Here is a 20,877-nt window from a genome sequence, read left to right as displayed (position 1 = left end):
TTCCTGTCTTTTAACCAGTTTGTAATCCACAAAAGGACGTTACCTCCTATCCCATGAATTTTTAGTTTTCGTAGAAGCCTCTCATGAGGGACTTTGTCAAACACTTTCTGAAAATCCAAATACACTACATCTACTGGTTCACCTTTATCCACATGTTTATTAACCCCTTCAAAAAAATGAAGACTTGTTAGGCAAGAATTCCCATGAGTAAATCCATGTTGACTGTGTTCCATTAAACCATGTCTTTCCCTATGCTCTACGATTTTGATCTTTAGAATAGTTTCCACTATTTTTCCTGGCATTGAAGTCAGGCTCACTGGTCTATAGTTTCCCAGATCGCCCATGGAGCCCTTTTTAAATATTGGGGTTACATTGGCAACTCTCCAGTCTTCAGGTACAATAGATTATTTTAAATGACAGGTTACAAATTTTAACTAATAGATCAGAAATTTCATTTTTTAGTTCCTTCAGTATCCTAGGATGCATGCCATCCGGTCCAGATGATTTGCTACTCTTTAGTTTGTCAATCTGGCCTACTACATCTTCCAGGTTCACAGTGATTTGGTTCAGTTCGTCTGACTCATCACCCCTGAAAACCATCTCCGGAACTGGTATCTCCAACATCCTCATTAGTAAACACAGAAGCAAAGAAATCATTTAGTCTTTCTGCAATGGCCTTATCTTCCCTAAGAGCCCCTTTAACCCCTCTGTCATCTAACAGCCCAACCAACTCCCTCACAGATTTCTTGCTTCAGATATATTTAAAAAAGGTTTTATTTTGAGTTTTTGCCTCTACGGCAAACTTCAGTTCAAATTCTCTCTTCAACTGTCTTATCAATGTTTTACACTTAACTTGAAAATGCTTATGCTTTATCCTATTTTCTTCAGATGGATCCTTTTTTGGCTAAAATAGCCTCTTTCACCTCACCTTTTATCCATGCCTGTAATCATTTTGCCTTCCTTCCACCTTTCGGAATAAGAACATAAGAAATTGCCATGCTGGGACAGACCAAGGGTCCATCAAGCCCAGCATCCTGTTTCCAACAGAGGCCAAAAACCAGGCCACAAGAACCTGGCAATTACCCAAACACTAAGAAGAACCCATGCTACTGATGCAATTAATAGCAGTGGCTATTTCCTAAGTATAATTGATTAATAGCCATTAATGGACTTCTCCTCCAAGAACTTATCCAAACCTTTTTTGAACCCAGCTACACTAACTGCACTAACTACCTTCTCTGGCAACAAATTCCAGAGCTTTATTGTGCGTTGAGTGAAAAAGAATTTTCTCCGATTAGTCTTAAATGTGTTACTTGCTAACTTCATGGAATGCCCCCTAGTCCTTCTATTATTCGAAAGTGTAAATAACCGAGTCACATCTACTCGTTCAAGACCTCTCATGATCTTAAAGACCTCTATCATATCCCCCCTCAGCCGTCTCTTCTCCAAGCTGAACAGCCCTAACCTCTTCAGCCTTTTCTCATAGGGGAGCTGTTCCATCCCCTTTATCATTTTGGTTGCCCTTCTCTGTACCTTCTCCATCGCAACTATATCTTTTTTGAGATGCGGCGACCAGAATTGTACACAGTATTCAAGGTGCGGTCTCACCATGGAGCGATACAGAGGCATTATGACATTTTCCGTTCTATTAACCATTCCCTTCCTAATAATTCCTAACATTCTATTTGCTTTTTTGACTGCTGCAGCACACTGAGCCGACGATTTTAAAGTATTATCCACTATGATGCCTAGATCTTTTTCCTGGGTGGTAGCTCCTAACATGGAACCTAACATCGTGTAACTACAGCAAGGGTTATTTTTCCACATGTGCATCACCTTGCACTTGTCCACATTAAATTTCATCTGCCATTTGGATGCCCAATCTTCCAGTCTTTCAAGGTCCTCCTGTAATGTATCACAGTCTGCCTGTGATTTAACTACTCTGAATAATTTTGTATCATCCGCAAATTTGATAACCTCACTCGTCGTATTCCTTTCCAGATCATTTATATATATATTGAAAAGCACGGGTCCCAATACAGATCCCTGAGGTACTCCACTGTTTACCCTTTTCCACTGAGAATATTGACCATTTAATCCTACTCTCTGTTTCCTGTCTTTTAACCAGTTTGTAATCCACGAAAGGACATCGCCTCCTATCCCATGACTTTTTAGTTTTCATAGAAGCCTCTCATGAGGGACTTTGTCAAACGCCTTCTGAAAATCCAAATACACTACATCTACCGGTTCACCTTTATCCATATGTTTATTAACCCCTTCAAAAAAATGAAGCAGATTTGTTAGGCAAGACTTCCCTTGGGTAAATCCATGTTGACTGTGTCCCATTAAATCATGTCTTTCTATATGCTCTACAATTTTGATCTTGAGAATAGTTTCCACTATTTTTCCCGGTACTGAAGTCAGGCTCACTGGTCTATAATTACCCGGATCGCCCCTGGAGCTTTTTTTAAATATTGGGGTTACATTGACCACCCTCCAGTCTTCAGGTACAATGGATGATTTTAATGATAGGTTACAAATTTTAACTAATAGATCAGAAATTTCATTTTTGAGTTCCTTCAGAACCCTAGGATGCATACCATCCGGTCCAGGTGATTTGCTACTCTTTAGTTTGTCAATCTGGCCTACTACATCTTCCAGGTTCACAGTGATTTCGTTCAGTTCGTCTGACTCATCACCCCTGAAAACCATCTCCGGAACTGGTATCTCCCCAACATCCTCATTAGTAAACACGGAGGCAAAGAATTCATTTAGTCTTTCTGCAATGGCCTTATCTTCCCTAAGAGCCCCTTTAACCCCTCTGTCATCTAATGGTCCAACCGACTCCCTCACAGGTTTCTTGCTTTGGATATATTTAAAAAAGTTTTTATTATGAGTTTTTGCCTCTATGGCCAACTTCATTTCAAATTCTCTCTTCGCCTGTCTTATCAATGTTTTACACTTACCTTGACAATGCTTATGTTTTATCCTATTTTCTTCAGATGGATCCTTTTTTGGCTAAAATAGTCTCTTTCACCTCACCTTTTAACCATGCCTGTAATCATTTTGCCTTCCTTCCACCTTTTTTGATGTGTGGAATACATATGGATTGTGCCTCTAGGATTGTATTTTTAAACAATGTCCATGCCTGTTCAACACTTAACCTTTGCAGCTGCACCTTTCAGTTTTTTCTAATTATTTTCCTCATTTTATCAAAGTTTCCCTTTTGAAAATTTAGTGTTAGAGCTGTCGATTTACTTATTGTCCCCCCCTTCCAGTAATTAGTTTTAATTTGATCATGTTATGATCACTGTTGCCAAGTGGCCCCACCACCGTTACCTCTCTCACCAAATCCTGCGTTCCACTAAGAATTAAATCTAAAATAGCTCCCTCTCTTTTTGGTTCCTGAGCCAATCATTATTACATCCAGGTACTTTATGTCTCTAGCAAGTCCTGATGTTACATTTACCCAGTCAATATTGGGAGTAATTAAAATCTCAGACACAATGGTGCAGGATAAAACTCTCATCCACTGAGAATTTCAAATGTTCTGTTTATTCAGGAAAATTATCAAGCATTCATTGGCAACTCCATCAATAACAACAGAATATTCTTAAAGTCTCCCGACACGGTCCCTTGTTTCGCGACTGCTGCATCGGGAGGGACCAAAGTAACAGTATCAATCTGCAATACAATAAATTAAGTAAGGAGTGGAACAGATAAGGCTACGGTGAGAATTTCATTGTACAAACACATACCTGTGGGAGTAATAACTGGAGCGCAAGCGCCCTCAAAAAGGACAGCCATTTAAACCAGAAAAGGCGCGAAGGAGAAAGCTCTCGCGAGACCCAATCAGATACATTTTCCTGAATAAACAGAACATTTGAAATTCTCAGTGGATGAGAGTCTTATCCTGCACCACTGTGTCCGAGTACTTGCGGATGTGCAAGGTTTATGCTTCATTGGATTATCGGTAATTGAAATCTCCCATTATTATTGCACTGCCAAATTGGTTAGCTTCCCTGATTTCTCTTAGCATTTCATCATCTGTCTAACCATATTGTCCAGGTGGACGGTAGTATACTCCTATCACTATACTCTTACCCAACACACATGGGATTTCTACCCATATAGAATCTACTGAGCATTTATTCTCTTATATGATCTTTATCCTGTTGGACTCTGTACCCTCCCGGACATAAAGTGCCACACCCCCACCAAGTTGATCCTCCCTATCATTGCGATATAATTTGTACCCTGATAAGGCACTGTCCCATTGGTTATCCTCCTTCCACCAGGTCTCTGTGATGCCAATTATGTCACTCATCATTTACTGCTATACACTAACTCTCCCATCTTACTCCTTAGACTTCTGGCATTGGCATACAGACATTTCAAAGTGTGTTTTGTGTTTGTATTAACAACCTGCTTTTCAGTTCTTAGAGATAATTTGAAAATCTTTAGCTCAGGTGATTTTTTCACATATAGGCACATGGACTACGTTTGCTTTTATTGGAACCTCTCTGTCGGGATGCCCTAACTCTCCCGTTTCATTAGTATCCTTCAAGGATACATTTCTCTGAACCATGCACTGCTGAGTGACTGTCTGCTTTCCCCCTTGTTCTAGTTTAAAAGCTGCTCTATCTCCTTTTTAAAAGTTAGTGCCAGCAGCTTGGTTCCACTCTGGTTAAGGTGGAGCCCATCCTTTCAGTAAAGTCTCACCCTTCCCCAAAAGTTTCCCCAGTTCCTTACAAAACTGAATCCCTCTTCTCCCTGCACCATCGTCTCATCCATGCATTGAAACTCTGGAGCTCTGCCTACCTCTGGGGATCTGCATGTGGAACAGGAAGCATTTCAGAGAATGCACAGTTTTAAGTCATGGTGGGAACCTCGGGGGCGTCCCCTCCCGATGACGTCAACCTGCTGGTATACTTAAGCCAACTGGCCCACTGCTAAGACGAGTTAGCAAGAAGTTCTCTCGTTGTTAAATCCGCTCCACATTGGGATCTTCTGTTCCAGTTCTACTTGTGGCATTGGGATGCTCTGGGTACCCGCTCCACAGGAGCCCTTCCGCGTCTCGGCTATCCGCTCCTCGGAGGGCCTTCTGCCTTAGACTTCGCCTAACCCAAACCTCGGGTTCAGCTCCTGGAAACTTCCTTCTGCGAGTACCTTTTTCAGTTTCCTATGCTGTCTACATTGCTGGGATTCCACAGTGTACCCCCCGTACCTCAAACCACTACCGTTCGTCAGCATACCTCTTCTACCTATCCTGAGCTACAGGGTATTGTACCACTACTCAAGATCCTCTACCTGGTTCCTGTATCTTCAGACTTCTGCTACTTCATCTACTGACCAGTTATCCTCGGCTTACCCCGTGCTGCGGGCCACTACTGGACCTTCACATCTATAGCACTACCCTGAGTAGTCCTGCTCAAGAACTGTCTTATTGCATTTCCTGCTCCTCAGGTTGTGCATTATCTTTTCTCCCTAATAAAAGCTCTTTACAGTTGTGTCCTACGTCGCTGAGACCACGCCCACAGACGGTGAGGCCCATAGAGCTCCTCCCTGTGGGCGGAGACATCGCTCATCTCGGCCCAGGGTTCACTATTTCCAACAAAGTCATAACATTTGTATTGCTCGGTGGTGCGAAGAAAGTAGATAAAGCTTCTAAAGCCACGATCTCTCGGTGGCTGAAGGAGACCATTTGCTCTGCTTATATTTGTAAGGGTCGCAAAATTCCAGTAGGCCTAAGAGCGCAGTTTGTGTCTCCTCAGGAGATATATAGGGCTGCGATGTGGTCCTCGCTTCATACTTTCACCTAGCATTACTGTTTGGATGTTCAAGTGCAGGAAGGTGCGACTTTTGGCGAGAGTGTCCTGCGTGTGGGTCCTTCAGGATCCCACGCAGTCTAAGGGTGCTTGGGTACATCCCAATTGTCTGGACTGATCTAGGTATGAACAGGAAAGGAAAATTGGTTCTTACCTGCTAATTTTCATTCCTGTAATACCACAGATCAGTCCACAGACCCACTCCTTCGCTGTCAAAAGACTGAATTTCCTGATAGTTTATGAACCATATTTCAGAAAATTTTGCAAATTGTAAATATGTTTAGTTAAGCGGTTATCAGACTTTTGAGAGACTTCAGTTCAGGGGGTTCCAACCCCAAGTTACCTGTTCGCCCTGGAAAGGGGTTTATTGGCTAATCTCTGGCTTGGGTATAGGACAATACTGAGGGACTACAGGTGGCAATCTCGGTTAAGCAGCAGCGCCTGAAACGTTTTTATTCTCTGCCTCCATCTGCTGGTAGGGATGCAAAACCCACTTGTCTGGACTTCCTTGTGGTATTACAGGAACAAAAATTAGCAGAACAAGAAAAATTGCTGGATGGGGAAATTTCTGATTAAGAGATATTCTTAGCAATAAAAGCACGGAAGGCTGATAAGTCACCTGAATTAGGTGGACAATGCCAATTTCTCCCTCATTTGCTCCAAATTTTTCAAAGATTTTTCTCAATCCGGTGCTTTCATGGGCCCCTTATAAGTCCTTAATTTAATTTCTTAAAGAGGCAGCTTCCTTCTCTGTTAATGCTCAATCTCTCAATTTACCTTGCAACACTACTTTTAAGCCGTCCCAGACCACAGAAGGATTTACCTGACCAGTGTCATTTATCTCCAGATACTCCCAAATCTCCCATTCTGTATTTTTGGCAACCGTCTCATCATATAGTGAAGCATTAGTTAGAAAATCTCCGCTCCTACTGGGCCATCATCTGTCCACACTACGGTTTCAATTTCTGCTCCTTTAATATGCTCCATTAAGGCCACTACCAGGAAAATCACATCCATACGAGAGGAGGAGTGTGGGATACAGTAGTGGTTCTAATCCCTAGAGGTAGGCTTTAAAACCCTCCATATGTCCACTAGGCCCATTTCTGACTCCATATAATTTAATTTTGAAGTTTGAGTCCCTTGGTTTGATATAACAAGGAATTATCTAGGACAGGCTTGAGAGTCAAATTGAAAACTCCTCCTAAGATTACCAGTCCCATGGCAAAAAGTATCAAATGCTCTGTCATAGTGTCAAAACACACCTTGATTATGAAACGATGCATTATACATGTTTACAATGGCAATAATCTCGCCATCAACACTGACAAGCCAAAAAATGTATCTACCCTCTTTATCTCTGCTGATATCCAACACCACAGTCTGAAGATTTTCTATGTAATAAACACACCCAAACCCCACTTTTTTTTTTTTTTAATTTGATGCAAGGATAACTTGAATATAGTCCCTATGACAATCTTTCCTGCAATAAAACAATATCAGCTCTCAACCTACTGAGCTTCTTAAAAAACAACATGTATATTCCTACTTCTAATATTTCATGACACTATTCTTTTATTACACAGCACAAATGCAGGAGCAAGAAACAGCACTTCCAAGGATTCAGTAACAGCAGGAGAAATGCAGTTGATTCAATGAGTCCCCACAGCATCAAAATTAGTTTCATTTGTACTTTTTATTTTATGGCGGCAACTCCATTGCTTAGAGAAGCACAATTTTAAGCAGGGTCTCCCGACACGGACCCGTGTTCCGCCAAACGCGGCTGCATCAGGAGGGACTTTAAACTGGGTTCATAAGCTTTTTACCGCTGTGCTTACATTCAATACTGAATCAACTGCATTTCCCCTGCTGTTACTATTCTTTTATTAGCCATTAGAAATCCCTGCCTTTCATAAAATTATTTATTTATTTATTTTTATTTTTTATATACCGACATTCTTACATCCGATGTAAATCATACCGGTTTACATTAAACAGAATAGCAGGAAATAAATTTCCATAGTCTAATACAATGAACATTTCTAATTAAAATTGTTAACAAGTGAAAAGAAAAAGGTAAAGAATTGGAATAAGGTTACATAACAGAAAAATATAAAAGATTTTTTTTTTTTTTTTTAGAATCACAAGGGTTGCACGAAGGGGTGCACAACGCACGGCTCGCAGCACCTGATGGTGAGGCGCTCTTCAACCGTCGCCGGAGCTCCCAGTGACGTCAGGGGGGGCGTGGTCACACATCGCATCGCAGTCATTCATTTCCCTCACCTCCTGCTGTTAGTTCCGTATCTTTTTTCCCCCTGTCATTCAGTTTGGTGTTCAGTTCATGCTTTGCCCCCCCCCCCCCCCCCCCCCCCCCCCCCCCCCCCAGCATTCTCTACCCTCCTGGCCTCCTTTGACTCCCCGCCCCTTTTCCCATCACACCTTACTCCCTGTGCCCCCTCTTCCCTCCTTCCACTAAATACTCCTCCCCACCCTATTTGCTCTGCCATTAATGGTACTGCAGTCATCCACTTCCAGAATTCACACCTGCCTTCCAGCCCTCATTTAAAAAAACACTTCTAAAATTGCATACCCGCTCCGGCTCACATCACCACCCTGGCAATCTACTAGCACACCAAAAAAAAAAAAGGGATTAAAAATTAAAAACAAAACAGAAAAACCAAAATAATTATAGCCAGCGTAGGTCCACTTTACCTCACATCAGATTAAAAAAAAAACCCACGGGAGAGCCGGCGCTCAGAGTTGGGCACCCGCTCTCCCAACGCGCACCCAGGCACTTCTCCTGGGCATGAGATTCTGTATTTAAAATTAGGGCCCGCGCTAATAAGGAGGCACTAGAGACACTAGTGCCTCCTTATTAGCGGAAGCGGCAGCTATCAGCAGGTCTGACAACCAACGCTTAATTTTACTGATGTCTGTTTTCGAACCCGCTGACAGCCACGGGTTCGGAAAACAGACATCGGCAAAATTGAGCGTCTGTTTTCAAACCTGCGACCGGCAGGCAGATTTTTTTAAATTTTTGGGTCCTCAGACTTAATTTTGCTATGATATTAAAAATCAGAGGGTGTACAGAAAAGCAATTTTTTCTGATTTTCTGTACACTTACCCGGTGCCATCAACGGTTAACGCCTGTCTTTGGGCAGGCGTTCATTTCTGAGAGTAAAATATGCAGCTTGGCCGCACATTTTACTTTCAGTATTTCGAGGAAATAACTAATAGGCTCATCAACATGTATTTGCATGTGATGAACGCTATTAGTTTCGGGGTGGTTCCCTTACAGTATAAGGTATAATAATAGCGCGTATAAAATGCGCAGCCAAACGGGGGCTAATCGGCCTGTTAGTGTCTTGTGGCTCTGTTTATCAGTTGCTCTGTCCATGAGTATAGCTTTTGACAGATCTCTTTTCCCCCCAGCTGCACATGTTGCCATCTGGAAAAATCTCTGTCAGGCAGCGGAGCTGGCATTGACTTCTCTAGCATGCCCCCCTCCCCTCCCCCAACGGTTAATCACTCTTTCTTCCTGTAGGGCCTTTCTGGCTTCCTCCATGGTTTAAATTTACAAATAATCCACTGACATTAAACAGACCAAATGGAAATATCCACTTGTATCTCACATTTAAAAAAAAACAACAAAAAAACCCCAAAACCTTTACATTTGACTTTAAACAATATACCGGGCACAAAAAAAAACACACAACTTTGCATTCAGAAATTCAATGAGAAAAGCATAGAAACATAACATACTTAAAAAAAAAAAAACTGCCCTCATTCTTTCCCACAACACAAAGGTGGGAGATCATAAGAAACAATGAAAAACTAGAGACAGTCCTGACGTGGAGATTCCTGCTATTCATTAAGATTTTCGGGAATGGCCCTGAATGGAAACTGGAGGTATGTGCAACTTTTTACAGTGTAAAAAAAAAAATCATCTGCTAAGAGGCAAAACCACCCCCCATAACCTGCAGTATAGTTTACCAGACATTCACAAGGATATCTTAATACAAAAGCATTCTCTAAAGCACCAACAGCCTGCCAAAGGGCAAGGAAGCCTGGTCTCCTCTCCTGAGGAACTTTTCCCAGATCAGAAGAATGTCTAAGAACTTGACCTAAGAAACTAGTACTCATATTCCTCAAATATTATTATCTCATAAGAATGCTTTAAATCCTGCTCAGAAACAAAAGATCCTAACAAGAGTAGCCCCCCCTTCCAGAAATCTTTGGATTGGAGCTTTCCAGAAAAGTTGTAAAATTTAGCATGTGCACCAGAGAAAGAGCAATCTGATTTGCTGACCTCAAACATGTGGTTGAAGGAAGAAAATACATCCTGTTGGGCAGGGGGGAGAAGGGAAATAACATCTGTCGACATATGCAAGAACATCCAGGACAGGGCTTCCCAAACCTGTCCTGGGGACCCCACAGCCAGTCGGGTGTTCAGGATATCCACAATGAATATGCATGAGATACATTTGCATACCATGGAGGCTCCATGGTATGCAAATGTATCTCATGCATATTCATTGTGGATATCCTGAACACCCGACTGGCTGTGGGGTCCCCAGGACAGGTTTGGGAAGCCCTGCTTTAGGGAAAATTCAGCAACTGCAAGTTCAAGTGACACAGAACGATTTTCCAAAGATTCCACCCTTCTGGAAAGTGCGCCTCACTTTTGTATCACAACGGCATTAATAGCTTGGATATTTTTCCCCCCACCACTCTCCAAAGTTTGAATCTTCTCATTATGTTCCTGCAATTGCTCCTTGTGATTCTAACCCAGAGGTTCAACCCTCTCAAACAGTGCATTAAATCTTATATTGGTATGGTCAGATCCCAAAGAGAATCTGGTGTCACCACAGCCTACTTCACTGGCATACAGAGGGACTCACCAAGAACATAAGAAATTGCCATGCTGGGTCAGACCAAGGGTCCATCAAGCCCAGCATCCTGTTTCCAACAGAGGCCAAAACCAGGCCACAAGATCCTGGCAATTACCCAAACACTAAGAAGATACCATGCTACTGATGCAATTAATAGCAGTGGCTATTCCCTAAGTAAAATTGATTAATAGCCATTAATGGATTTCTCCTCCAAGAACTTATCCAAACCTTTTTTTGAACCCAGCTAAACTAACTGCACTAACCACATCCTCTGGCAACAAATTCTAGAGCTTTATTGTGCGTTGAGTGAAAAAGAATTTTCTCCGATTAGTCTTAAATGTGCTACTTGCTAACTTCATAAAATGCCCCCTAGACCTTCTATTATTCGAAAGTGTAAATAACCGAGTCACATCTACTCATTCAAGACCTCTCATGATCTTAAAGACCTCTATCATATCCCCCCTCAGCTGTCTCTTCTCCAAGCTGAACAGCCCTAACCTCTTCAGCCTTTCCTCATAGGGGAGTTGTTCCATCCCCTTTATCATTTTGGTTGCCCTTCTCTGTACCTTCTCCATCGCAACTATATCTTTTTTGAGATGTGGCGACCAGAACTGTACACAGTATTCAAGGTGCGGTCTCACCATGGAGCGATACAGAGGCATTATGACATTTTCCGTTCTATTAACCATTCCTTTCCTAATAATTCTTAACATTCTGTTTGCTTTTTTGACTGCTGCAGCACACTGAGCCGACGATTTTAAAGTATTATCCACTATGATGCCTAGATCTTTTTCCTGGGTGGTAGCTCCTAATATGGAACCTAACATCGTGTAACACCAGCAAGGGTTATTTTTCCCTATATGCATCACCTTGCACTTGTCCACATTACATTTCATCTGCCATTTGTATGCCCAGTCTTCCAATCTTGCAAGGTCCTCCTGTAATGTATCACAATCCTCTTGTGATTTAACTACTCTGAATAATTTTGTATCATCCGCAAATTTGATAACCTCACTCGTGGTATTCCTTTCCAGATCATATTTTGTATTGTTTTATACTAGATTGGCTGTTTAGATTGTTGTTGTGTTTAATACAAATATAAGTTTATATTTGTATTAAACACAACAACAATCTAAACAGCCAATCTAGTATAAAACAATACAAAAAGGTACAATTATCATCTCCCCCCCCCCCTCCCCCTCCCCGGAGCTGTCCCAGAATAGGTATACAAGAAAAGAATTCTGAATAATGTATATATATCTCTCCCGTAGGATTTCACTGTATGCATCCCTCTCCTTAAATGACTGTATTAGCAGGTCCCATCATGCAACTCTCGCCAACGTAGAAATGTATCCCATGTGTTATGGAAAGCCTGTAGATTTTGTCTTCTAACCGCTGTAATCTTATACATAGTACATACAGAGTCCAGCCTGCGTACCACATCTGTGATTTGCGGACTTTTAGTTGACTTCCATGCATAAGCAATCTCCAGTCTAGTGGCAATACAGGTTTGAAGACAGAACGGATATGCCAGTGCTCCAGTTTCTCCCTCCACGTTGTGCAGTAAGGCATAGTCCATTGAAATGTCCACTTCATCGCCAAGAATTCTGGAAATCAAGTTTTGTAAGCCAGTCCACAGTGCCACGATACAGGCTGTTTCCTGTCTTTTAACCAGTTTGTAATCCACGAAAGGACATCGCCTCCTATCCCATGACTTTTTAGTTTTCGTAGAAGCCTCATATGCCTCATGCCTTCTGAAAATCCAAATACACTACATCTACCGGTTCACCTTTATCCACATGTTTATTAACCCCTTCAAAAAAATGAAGCAGATTTGTTAGGCAAGACTTCCCATGAGTAAATCCATGTTGACTGTGTTCCATTAAACCATGTCTATCTATATGCTCTACAATTTTGATCTTGAGAATAGTTTCCACTATTTTTCCCGGCACTAAAGTCAGGCTCACTGGTCTATATAGTTACCCGGATCGCCCATGGAGCCTTTTTTAAATATTGGGGTCACATTGGCCACCCTCCAGTCTTTAGGTACAATGGATGATTTTAATGATAGGTTACAAATTTTAACTAATAGATCAGAAATTTCATTTTTGAATTCCTTCAGAACCCTAGGATGCATACCATCCGGTCCAGGTGATTTGCTACTCTTTAGTTTGTCAATCTGGCCTACTACATCTTCCAGGTTCACAGTGATTTGGTTCAGTTCGTCTGACTCATCACCCCTGAAAACCATCTCCGGAACTGGTATCTCCAACATCCTCATTAGTAAACACGGAGGCAAAGAATTCATTTAGTCTTTCTGCAATGGCCTTATCTTCCCTAAGAGCCCTTTTAACCCCTCTGTCATCTAATGGTCCAACTGACTCCCTCACAGGTTTTTTGCTTTGGATATATTTTTAAAAGTTTTTATTATGAGTTTTTGCCTCTATGGCCAACTTCATTTCAAATTCTCTCTCCGCCTGTCTTATCAATGTTTTACACTTACCTTGACAATGCTTATGCTTTATCCTAGTTTCTTCAGATGGATCTTTCTTCCAATTTTTGATGGATTTTTTTTTGGCTAAAATAGCCTCTTTCACCTCACCTTTTAACCATGACTGTAATCGTTTTGCCTTCCTTCCACCTTTCTTAATGCGCGGAATACATATGGACTGCGCCTCTAGGATTGTATTTTTAAACAATGTCCAAGCCTGTTGAACACTTTTAACCTTTGCAGCTGCACCTTTCAGTTTTTTTCTGCACAGAGTGAAGTATCCCCAAGAAAGACAGACCCACAACAGCCACACTGATACCAGCACCCCCAGAGGAGCAGGGCCGCCGCTGAACTGAAGGATTTTCTGCAAGTTCCAAAACTGCCAGCCAAGGAAGATGTGGTCCAGACACCAGAACTTCCCCGGCTCCAGTGACCTCATCATCCCGTGCCGTGCTAGACCTGCTGGGAAGTCTGCATCTTTCACTCAGCGATAGGCAAAGACCAAGAGGACTGAGAAGTTTAATCTCTGGGATACAGAGCTGGTAATGGACTGCTGGCCAGGACCTTCTCCTCTCTCTTAGAAGGCATATTCCAGAAAGGAAACATGGAACAAACCAGGATAGCCAGACAGAAAACTGTGGCCACCTCAAGCCACCATCTTGACTCCGCCTCTCTCCCCATACCTCACATTTCAATGTAGTTGTTACTTCCTTCAGCTCTCTCTGCCTTCTAAGAGAGACCGGAGACAGATTACTGTAAACCTTCAGTTTGTGGCCCTCCCAACTAGAGGTTCTCTGCACTCTTGCTTTGGCTAAGATCTTCGCCTTAGTTAGAAAGCTCCGAAAACAGGCCTCCATATCTCTAGGCATGTTCTTCCGTCGAGAGCCCAGAGCCCTATGCGCTCTCTTGATGTGTATGGGAAGCAATGCCCCTTATCTTCACCTTTGCCCCCAAGCAAGGCTTTGCGGATACTACGCATCGCCAAGGAGTAGTCCTCATTAATTCATGTCTGGCAGGTCTCAGAACTGAATGCTGTTCCATTCTGACCTGTTTTCCAGGTCCTCCAATTTATCCAAGATGTCAATAGTCGATATATTCAGTTCCTTGTTATATTTCATCATTTTCATGGGTGGATTTTCATGTTCGTCAATCTACTATTTGACCTCATCGATCCTGCCTACAAATTCAACCATTTTGCCCTTCAGCTCAGAAATCATTTCCAAGATCTCTCCTTTAACAAAGGACAAGTCCTGTTTTAAATAAGAACATAAATTGCCATGCTGGGTCAGATCAGGGGTCCATCAAGCCCAGCATCCTGTTTCCAACAGTGGCCAAACCAGGCCACAAGAACCTGGCAATTACCCAAACACCAAGAAGATCACCTGCTACTGATGCAATTAATAGCAGTGGCTATTCCCTAAGTAAAATTGATTAATAGCCGTTAATGGACTTTTCCTCCAAGAACTTATCCAAACCTTTTTTGAACCCAGCTACACTAACTACCTCCTCTGGCAACAACTTCCAGAGCTTAATTGTGCATTGAGTGAAAAAGAATTTTCTCCGATTAGTCTTAAATGTGTTTCTTGCTAACTTCATGGAATGCCCCCTAGCCCTTCTAATATCCAACAGTATAAATAACAGATTCACATCTACTTGTTCAAGACCTCTCATGATCTTAAAGACTCTACATTATCCCCCCTCAGCCGTCTCTTCTCCAAGCTGAACAGCCCTAACCTCTTCAGCCTTTGCTCATAGGGGAGCTGTTCTATCCCCTTTATCATTTTGATCGCTCTTCTCTGTACCTTCTCCATCGCAACTATATCTTTTTTGAGATGCAGAGACCAGAATTGTAGGCAGTATTCAAGGTGCGGTCTCACCATGGAGCGATACAGAGGCATTATGACATTTTCCGTTTTATTAACCATCCCCTTCCTGAACCATGCTTTAAGCTCCAGTAGGGAGAAATCTTTAGCGGCCACACTGGCCTTGCTATCTGCCTCCAATCCTGCTGGAACTTGCTCCCATAGTCTTGCTTGCACACTTCAGGCCTGAATTCCCTGCTTCAAAAGTTTGAATTTCTGTCATCTTCTGATGGGTAGCCATTCCAATAATCAGAGCCTTCACCACACCGATGAGTGCAAATTTTCATTAAAAAAGGATAATTTTAAGTTATTTGTTAACATCTGATCAGAGCCCACATTTTAGGCAGCCATCTTACCCAGTGACATCACTTTCTCCTTCCCTAGTATCTTATACTGATGAAGTTATGATTAGTTTTTGCAACTGTACTATTCATGGCTGCTGTTTTTTAATCTGGTTTTAGAAACCAGAATGGGACATCCAATCACTTCCAAACTATTAAACATGAAGATAATAAAGAAAAAAAGAATCAAGAAACTATATTGCCATTTAACATTAGTTCACCTAGATAGAAGGGGGGAGAGTGAAATTAATATGAGAAACCAAAAGTGAACAAAATAGCAGTAAATAGACAATAAACACACAGACATTCCTGAAAATAACAAAAAAAAAGACCAAAAACGATCAATTAGACATTTACTCTGGCAGTCACTGGAGTTGAAATGGACAGCTTTGTAGTATCCAAAAAGAATCTAAATTGATTTGAGGCACACAAAAAAATGCAATTTATAGCATTACACTTCACCAAGCATTTACACAGATACCATAGAACAGAAGATGCCCCAAGAGCCCACATCTCCTGGCACATTCCCAAAATATTTTTCCTGCTCTTGAATGATTTTCACCAAGTTTGGATAAATCCAAAATTAAGCCTTAACATTCCGAAAACATAAAACCGCATGATTGCGCTCAAGTCTTGCTCAAAGACTGAGAATACCAAAAGTGTAAGAACATGCCATACTGGGTCAGACCAAGGGTCAATCAAGCCCAGCATCCTGTTTCCAACAGTGGCCAATCCAGGCCATAAGAACCTGGCAAGTACCCAGATTTTCACTTCCTTTTCTGAACTGGACTTCTCCAAGAAAGCCATCAAATCAAGAATACCCATGGATTACCGAACCAAGTTTTGCCCTACAGCTTGTGTTTTCTTGCATTTTCCAGTCCAAAAAAAAAAACAAACCCAAGAACTTGACAGGTGGAAGGGTCTCAGTTGGCATATACAGGATCTCAATTAAATTATCTTTTAGAGATCTCATGAGGGGTCACCCCAGAAATCTTTAGCAAAGTCAAAAACCACAGACAAACGTCTCACTCCGAAAATTCCAGTTTACGATGCAAATCATCCCTTTCTTGAATTGAAGCACCATTCAATGGATTTTAAACTCGGTCCTAAACAACTGGACCTGTTCAGCTGACCCATGTCCCTATTGTTTTTAATTCAAGCTTCTACTGCCACTCTGGGCCTTGTTGAAGGTGTTGAGCCAAATAAAATTTGTATTCTGATATGAAGTCGTTACAGTGGGGCCTGGGGAAAAACGTTGTTACGGCGGCGGGCCCCAGAAAGGATACAGATGTTATGGGTGAGGGTGGGGCAGGGAGAGGGTGAAGTTGATACAGCAGAGCCCAGAGAGGAGAGGAGAGGGACATGTTACAGAAGGGGGGGCTCAGGAAGAGAAAGATGTCATTACAGCTGGGGTGGACAGAGAGATGCCGGTGCGGTGGGAACTAGGGAGGAAGATATTATGGAGGTCCTGGAAAAGAGATGTTGTTATTGGGGGGGCAGTGCCAGGAGACAATGTTCCTTGTGCACTCTGCATGTGCACACAGGAACATTGCACGCACATGAAAAAGGAAACTAAAATGATGTTTCACAGCACACTGCACTGTACAGAACCCCCCCCCCCCCCACACACACCCATACACTGCCCACAAAATATTAGAGGAACATTGCCAGAAGGAGAAGGGAGAGATATTTTTTATTTTATTTTTTTTTTTAACAGTGAGGCTAGAGAGAACAGATGAGAGAGATATCGTTACGGGGTTGCTTGGGGCAGAGATTTCATTACAATGGGGGCCCAGGGAGATAAGAGATGTCCTTATGGTGGGGCAGGCTTGGAAAGAGGGGGGCTAGAGATGTAATTACAGGGGCCTGGAGAAGCTAGAGATGTCATTATAGTGGGTGGGGCACAAGGAAGAAAGAAGTGGTTACAGCGGGGGCCCACAGAGGTCATTAAGGCGGGATCACAGAGGACAGGGGAGGGTGGCCTTCTGGGCTTCCAGCTCATTAGGTGAACAGGGAGATTGGGAATAGAAAGTACAGAAAACCAATATAAAAATCCTGCAATTACTCCCCTCCCATTAAAAAAAAAAAAAAAGAAACCTACACAAAAAAAAAAATTTAAAGAAAAAATAAAACAGGATGTTTTCCATCACCATTTTCCTGGCTCCTAGCTTTTTAAATTATTTTTCCACCCCTGTATATCTACATTCATTTTGGACAGGGGAAGGGGGACACACCCCCCCCCAGCAGCTGCGATCTTCCCCTCAGGAGCCTGTCATTCGAGGCAATGCATGCCACTTTCCACCTTACTCACCGTTTGCCATCAGAAACTTGGGGATGAGGTCCACATTCCAATCACGTCCCCGCCCCATGCACTCAGGGGGTCCTTCAGGGATCTCAAACCGTTTATAGAGCTGTAAGGGGGGGAAGGGGGTCAAAAATGGAGAGAGAGAAATGGATCAGTGGCCCTGTCCTCTACCTCTGTCCTGGCACCACACCACAGGAGGTAGTGAGGGATACAGGGCAACGTATACTCGCTGACCCATGAAGAAAATATATGTGGGAACAATTTTGAAACAACACACCCTATGTACAGATTAGATATTCAAAGCACCTCAAACTCCCCCTCCACCCCCAATTCTAAAACATTGGAGCACACACCCATGAACCCCCCCCCCCCCCCCCAACACCCCGAGATCACAATAACTTTACAGTGCAGGCTTTACAGCCACAGGGTTCACTGCATCCTGGATGGACAGATACCCATTCCCCGATTACAGCAGCAAATGTACGAGTCCAGCTCTCCCGGCCTTGCCATTTCTAGCAGGACCTCAGACTGGGAGTGCTGTCATTGCTTAAGGACAGTGAAATACAAAACTGTTGCTGTAACAGCCCCTTATCTCCACCTCTCCTTCCTCCTTACCTCTTCTAGGGGGGTAATGGAGGAGCTTTCCCCACCATAGTACGGATTCCTGTCCATGTGCAGCACCTTCATACCATTGACCGACATGATCCCAGACAGGATGCATTCCTGCAAAAGACAGCAGGTCAGCGATTTGCTGGGCTGAGCCTGAGGCCCTGCAGGCTGGGAGGGTCAGTGACTTGCTGGCCTGAACCTGAGGGCCCTGCAGGCTGGGAGGGTCAGTGACTTGCTGGGCTGGGGCTAAGCCTGAGCCCGAGGCCCCACAGGCTGGGAGGGTCACTTCCTGGGACTAACACTAGTTTAAAAGAAATGCAAGCAAGAAGTCAGAGCAAGGACCATAGATACATTAACATACAAACTAAAAATAAAATTCTTTGGATTAATACTATGCCCTTTCTTGCAAATAAGATTTTTTTTAAAGTATATTACAAAATGTAATAATTAAAAACATGGAAGCAGTCACCACAGGTATTAATGATCACAATCAGCTATATAGCACCTCGATTTTATAGAACCTTCCACTGGCAGCACAGAAGAATAAATGACTTATTAATATAGATCACAGCTGCAAAAACTGAGACACAGGGAGATAAAGGTCACACACAAGAGTCAGTGACAGAGTTGGGGCTTAGTACTCAGAAAATAAAGTGACTTCCCCCCCCGAGATCACACACACGGAGTGTCAGAAATTCTGTTTTCCAGAATTTCTTCCGATTCCCAAGCAGACAACGCCTATTTCCTGCATTCTGTGGCATCAAAACACAAAACAGCCAAAGCCTGGAGGACAGGAAGGATAAATTCTGCAGTGCTTAATATAACGGGGTCAGTGATAGTGATGTGGCAGATTACAAGCAGCAGGTAGGTTAACACCACGATGCTAGTCAGGGATCCTTATAGACAGAGGTCTGGATTATGTAAATCCTACTTTACAGCCACACAAACCCAGACTCCAGAATAAAACGGTTCTATACATGTGTACGAAAAACACACACACTCACGCCCTTTCAAAGTAACAGAAAGGCTGCAGGGTCTCCAAGTCCTGTCCTACATCGCCTCCTCTCCCTTTATATTCCGATTCCCTAATTAAATTTCTCTCCCCCCAACTCTGAAGGGAAAACAATAAAGGCAATGAGGGAGAAAGGCTGGGTTACTAAACCACTGGCCTCAGCAACTGGTGAATCAATAAAAGAGCCTCCATTTTATCACTCAGCCGCTTCTTATATATATATTTTTATAAGGGGGAAAAATATTCATGGTTTCAGCCCATCCCTTCTGATAAAAAAAGAGTATGTTGCCGGTTGCAAAACCACATTTCCTTTTTGACGTTTTTAAATAAACAAATCATTCAGTTTGCACAGCTCTCCCCACCCCCACCTGCTCCATCCCCACCCTATAATCCAACGAAACAGTTCACTGCAAAAATAAACAGAAAAGGCAGAAGGAGCAAACTGATGCAATATCTGTAAAAACTACTGCATACATTTTCCAGTCCCTCTAAGGCATCCTTACTAATTGCATGGAGCCTTTTTTAATCCCGGGAAAGGCTTGTTTATCGGAGGCAGGGGGTGTCACCGTGTCTTCTGGCTCTAATTGCAGATCGGGTTAAGGTTTTTTTTTTTTGTAATTCCAGGAATGGATACTCACAGTCAGGCCAGTGCCCAGGACGATCACATCGTACTCTTCATCCATACTCAATGCCGAGTAAGAATCTGCAGCACGAGCCAAGCAAGCGGCTGCTGGCAAATGGACCAAAGATGGCTCAGGGGCGGCAGCAAACTCTAGCAGCCTCTACAATCCCTCCGCGACGTCAAAGAGTCTCGCATCCCTCCTTGCACTGCAAAGCCGTGGGCGGGAGGACAGGGGCACGGCTGCGATTCCGGCATCACTTCCCTGGCTCCTTCTATGTGTCCAGCCCCTTCTTCTTCCCCATAACCCTGCCCTACTACGGATGGGGAGAAAGGGGGGTGGATGACCTTGGTGAGGAGGTCCAAGATCCCTGCGCTGCCCGCATCAGCCTGCAAGGAACTGCCACCTCCCTGGGTTTTTCACTATGCAAATAGTCAAATAAATGAAACATATGTGTGCATACAGATTTTTTATATACTATACGTATTTTCTTCTGTTTTATTTTCTGACTATAAAGAATTGAACATAAATAATGATAATATATACAAATTAATACACAGAGAACATGATCAATTCCATTACTAAAAAGTAAACCTAGAACAAAATATTTAAATATAGATAAAGTTTCCGTGTTAAGTCGCACAAGCCAAATAACTAATACAAAAAAAAAAAAAATCCCTAGGAATTATAGACTTTTAAGTGATGACTACATGATCAGGTCTTTCACTCCCTAGGTTCGCTGAGGTTGGAGATGCCACAGAGGCAGTGCTTGCGTCCCCCGTGGGAAAAGAACACGTCATTGTGCAACCATGACACTCAGTTTTAGGGCCCAAGATTGCAAGGTCATGGAAGGAGCGCTGGTGCGTGGCCCAAAAGTATTTGGTGCCCTAGGCGAACCTTCAATCATGCACCCCTTCTTC

The 20,877-nt window shown here is 42.8% G+C and overlaps 1 protein-coding gene across 2 annotated transcripts in view; it reads right to left on the bottom strand.

Annotated features, from left to right (window-relative positions):
* LOC115095931 (rab GDP dissociation inhibitor alpha) overlaps positions 1 to 20,168 on the bottom strand; it is a 63,024-nt gene extending 42,856 nt beyond the window's left edge. Inside the window, exons 1-3 of one of the 2 annotated variants that reach the window (XM_029610295.1) lie at positions 19,976 to 20,168; positions 18,332 to 18,439; positions 17,723 to 17,822 (exon numbers count right to left, since the gene is read on the bottom strand). In XM_029610295.1, coding sequence (XP_029466155.1) covers positions 17,723 to 17,822; positions 18,332 to 18,439; positions 19,976 to 20,020 — 253 coding nt within the window. In that variant the 5' untranslated portion in view covers positions 20,021 to 20,168. The remainder of the gene's footprint in view (positions 1 to 17,722; positions 17,823 to 18,331; positions 18,440 to 19,975) is intronic. The other variant, XM_029610286.1, reaches the window with a different exon arrangement.
* Positions 20,169 to 20,877: the final 709 nt, after the last annotated feature.

The sequence above is a fragment of the Rhinatrema bivittatum genome, chromosome 1 (assembly GCF_901001135.1).
Source record: "Rhinatrema bivittatum chromosome 1, aRhiBiv1.1, whole genome shotgun sequence".
In the NCBI taxonomy this organism is placed as follows: domain Eukaryota; kingdom Metazoa; phylum Chordata; class Amphibia; order Gymnophiona; family Rhinatrematidae; genus Rhinatrema; species Rhinatrema bivittatum.
Note: the sequence above shows the minus strand (reverse complement) of the source record. Positions and strands in the feature narration are given on the sequence as shown.